At 56.4% G+C, this 3,278-nt stretch overlaps 1 protein-coding gene across 1 annotated transcript in view; it reads right to left on the bottom strand.

The window, feature by feature from the left end:
- Positions 1–3,278, bottom strand: part of LOC104410516 (hexokinase-2) — a gene marked incomplete at both ends in the record, with an annotated part of 7,015 nt that overhangs the window by 411 nt on the left and 3,326 nt on the right. Inside the window, 6 exons of the mRNA XM_010020698.1 lie at positions 452–635; positions 779–878; positions 1,232–1,327; positions 1,627–1,746; positions 2,480–2,628; positions 3,137–3,278. The exon at positions 3,137–3,278 is cut by the window's right edge and continues 154 nt beyond it. Of these exons, the coding sequence (XP_010019000.1) occupies positions 452–635; positions 779–878; positions 1,232–1,327; positions 1,627–1,746; positions 2,480–2,628; positions 3,137–3,278 (791 nt within the window). The remainder of the gene's footprint in view (positions 1–451; positions 636–778; positions 879–1,231; positions 1,328–1,626; positions 1,747–2,479; positions 2,629–3,136) is intronic.

Below are 3,278 nucleotides of genomic sequence, written 5' to 3'. Positions count from 1 at the left end.
CGGTTTTAGCTGGAGCGTAAGTACAATTCCTTGCCCAGAGGGTGCTCAGGCATTGGAACAGGCTGCCCAGGGCAGTGCTGGAGTCACCATCCCTGTGAGTGTTCACAGCCCGTGTAGACAAGGCCTCAGTGCCAGGGGTTAGTGGTGGCCTTGGCACTGCTGGGGAATGGTTGGACTTGATGAGCTTAAAGCTCTTTTCCAACGTGGTTGGTTCCATGATCAGGGCAAGAAGGGACACTGGGTCTGGATCATCACCCCAGCCCTGCCAGGTGCCTTTGGCACAACCCCATAGCCGACACCATGGAGCAAGTCCAGCAGCGTGGTCCCACCATGGGCAAGGGACACAACTGTGCGTCGCGAAGCCAGGCTCTGCCCTGCTCATGATCCCCTGATGGGATCCAAGAGGAACACCCCCTTCCTGCACACCCAGCCCCCCAGAGCCACCACGCACCTTTGCTTCCCAGGGTTGAGAGACAGCTCATCCACTGCCACGTCGAACTCGGTCCGGATGTCATCCAAGCACCCATTGTCGCCGAACGCTCCCCACTCCATGTTGATGCACATCCTGCCCTCCTCCCCTTCCACCAGCTCCACGTTCCTCATCTCCTCCATGTAACAGGCGTTGCTGCCTGTGCCTGCAGAGAGAGCAGCAGCTTTCAATGGAGCTATTGAAGCAAGGTAAAAGCCCTCAGACCCTTCCCGCAGCCAGGAACACCCCATGGGGGCAGGTTTGGGACCCACAGGCAAAGGAACTCCATAAGAACGTTTCATTCCTCACCAACTATCAGCCCAACTTCACAATACGGATCTTCATATCCACAGGTCATCATGGTGCCAACGGTGTCATTTACCACCGCGACCACGTCCAGGTCAAATTCCTGCAGAAGGATGGGATTGAGTGGCGTTATTCCTGGAGGATGCAGCTTGTTCTGCCAGGAACAGCCCCCAGGGCATGAGCTTTGGGTGGTCTGCACTGAGGAAACGAGCTTTGGTGTCTCCCTGAGTCATGGAGAGACAAGTCTGCTCCAGCCCTGGCCAGGAGCCACCTCTTAGCTCCGGGGTCTGGAAATCCAAGCTCTAGTGATGACTAAGGGTGTCTGTTAAAGCTCAGACACTCATTAGGCCTGTGCTCAGCCCATTCATTTGCTTTACAGGCCAATTAAAGATGCCAAAGACATCACCGGGGTGTGGGAGCGAGCAGCAGCCTCCCCGCAGCGCTGAGGGCGCTCACCTCCCTCCTGTGAATCGCCTCCTTCAGCAGGTTCACCACGTCCTCTCCTTCACAGCCGGTCGCCTTGAAACCCTTTGTCCACTTGAGGAGAATTCCCTGTGGTGGAAATGCCCCGTGGTAAAGAACTGACCCCGGCTGATGGGAACGGCAGCCGGTGCTCACTGAGGGCACATCCTCAGATCCACTTAACTGCATTGTCCCTAAAGCTCAAAGGATCTACATTTGCTTTGATGCAACAAGGGGACCTTCCAGAAGCACCAGCAGCTCTGAGCTCCAGCTTCCCTCTCTCCCAGGTCTCTGACCTGCTATATTGATGCTGGCACATGAGTTTCCATCTGCTTTCCATTGGCTTTGCAGCCAGGCCAGGTAGGATATACCAGGTAGGTTGGGGTTACCTCATCCAGGTTGTTCTGCTGGCAAGGGAAGGAGAATGTGAATCCAAGCGGGAGCGATACGCCCTTCATTCCCATGTATTCCAGGAAGTCGGAGATGCAGTGGACAATGTGGTCAAAGAGCTGGAAGTGCGGAGCCAAAAGGAGAAGTTACCATCACAGCAAGAAACTCGGCGGGATGCAGCCTGCCTGACCCACTGAAGGTGTTGACCCATTCCCAACAGGGCTTCGAACAGCCCAGGATGCTGCTGTGTGAGGTGAGCAAGCCCAAACCAGCTCCTTTTCATCCCCTTCCCCATCAACGTGGTCCTATCGCTGTGATACCTCCACCCTGCAGGTCCCATCCTGCACCCAGGAGGGATGGAGGTGACCAGCTTCCCAGGGGCAACATTAGAATCCGGTCCCTCTGCAAAGTATCCCCATTTGCTAGAGATACCCCCAGTCCCCAGGCACGGCCTGCAGTGGTTTGCAAAACTCCTTCCACCTGCAAATAAGACTCTGGAGACATCTCCTCGTGCTTGTGTTTGTGGATTCTCCATCTGGGAAATGGGGACGATGTTTATCTGCTCTTGTGGAGCGTGTGGGATTTGGGGAGCCTCAGAGATGTCTGGGAATAACACGATTTCTAACCTATAAACCAGTTTCGGGCTCCCTAAAGCACATCTCAGCCTCCAGAGCCTTGGGCAGAACTTGCTGCTCTAAAGGCAGGAGAGCACCAGCCTTCTCCATCCTGATTTTGGCATCCCGGAAAGCGGAGCAAGGCAGGACCAGCTCCTGTGGTCAGCCAGCACCACCTCTCCTGCTGCCACCCCAGGGAAGATGACCCAGTTTCCCACCTCCGACTGCCCGTCCTCACCTCCTCTCCCGTCCCCTGCATGATCTCCACCGGGATGGAGTAGATCTTGTTGTGCATCTCCACGCCGCGCCTCATCCCGTTCCTCACGCGCACCAGCAGCACTCGGAAGTTGGTACCTCCCAGGTCCAGGGCAAGAAAATCTCCTTTCTCTGAAACCCAAGAGAGAACCATTAGGAGGGAGATCCCGACAACGAGCACCTTGAACGTGGCCTGAAGCTGATCCATATCTGCCCTATTCCCAGGAAAGGACCAGAAACCACGACGTGGTTGGGAATGGAGAACATCAGGGGCAGGTAGGAAGGGGATGGAGAGGTCTGCTCCAGACCCAGGGAGATCCCAGGGCTCCAAGCCAAGGGGCAGGAGCTTCACCCAAGCCACTGACGGAACAGGGAGCACAACCCAGGACAATGGTGGTGAGAAACCTGCGGTGGTGGTGGAACCACAGTGAAAGCCAGGCTTTGTGTTAAGGCAAGTGCAGAACGTCCTGGAGGCTCAGCTGCTTCTCCCAGTATCATACTGGAGGCTAAAAAGCTTTGTGCCACTCCTACCACAGAGGGAACTGGCCATGGCAAAGGTCCCAGCCCTTCCCTACCCGGATCAGATGTTGGGAGCAGCGATGCCACCGCTTTGCCCTGTGCAGGACACACGTGGTACTACCTGTGCCATCGGGGGTCGAGCACACGTAGGTGGGCAGCATCTTCACCGCCGCCTCTGCGTGCGTCTCCTTGCCCAGCCCCTTCTCCATCTCTATCCTCATCCTCTGCTTCACCTCCAGGAGCTGCTCGTGGCTCAGCTTGAG

Source organism: Nestor notabilis, unplaced genomic scaffold, assembly GCF_000696875.1.
Source record: "Nestor notabilis isolate BGI_N333 unplaced genomic scaffold, ASM69687v1 scaffold28028, whole genome shotgun sequence".
NCBI lineage: Eukaryota > Metazoa > Chordata > Aves > Psittaciformes > Psittacidae > Nestor > Nestor notabilis.
The sequence above is the reverse complement of the archived record's forward strand: the minus strand, read 5'-3'. Positions and strand labels throughout refer to the sequence as shown.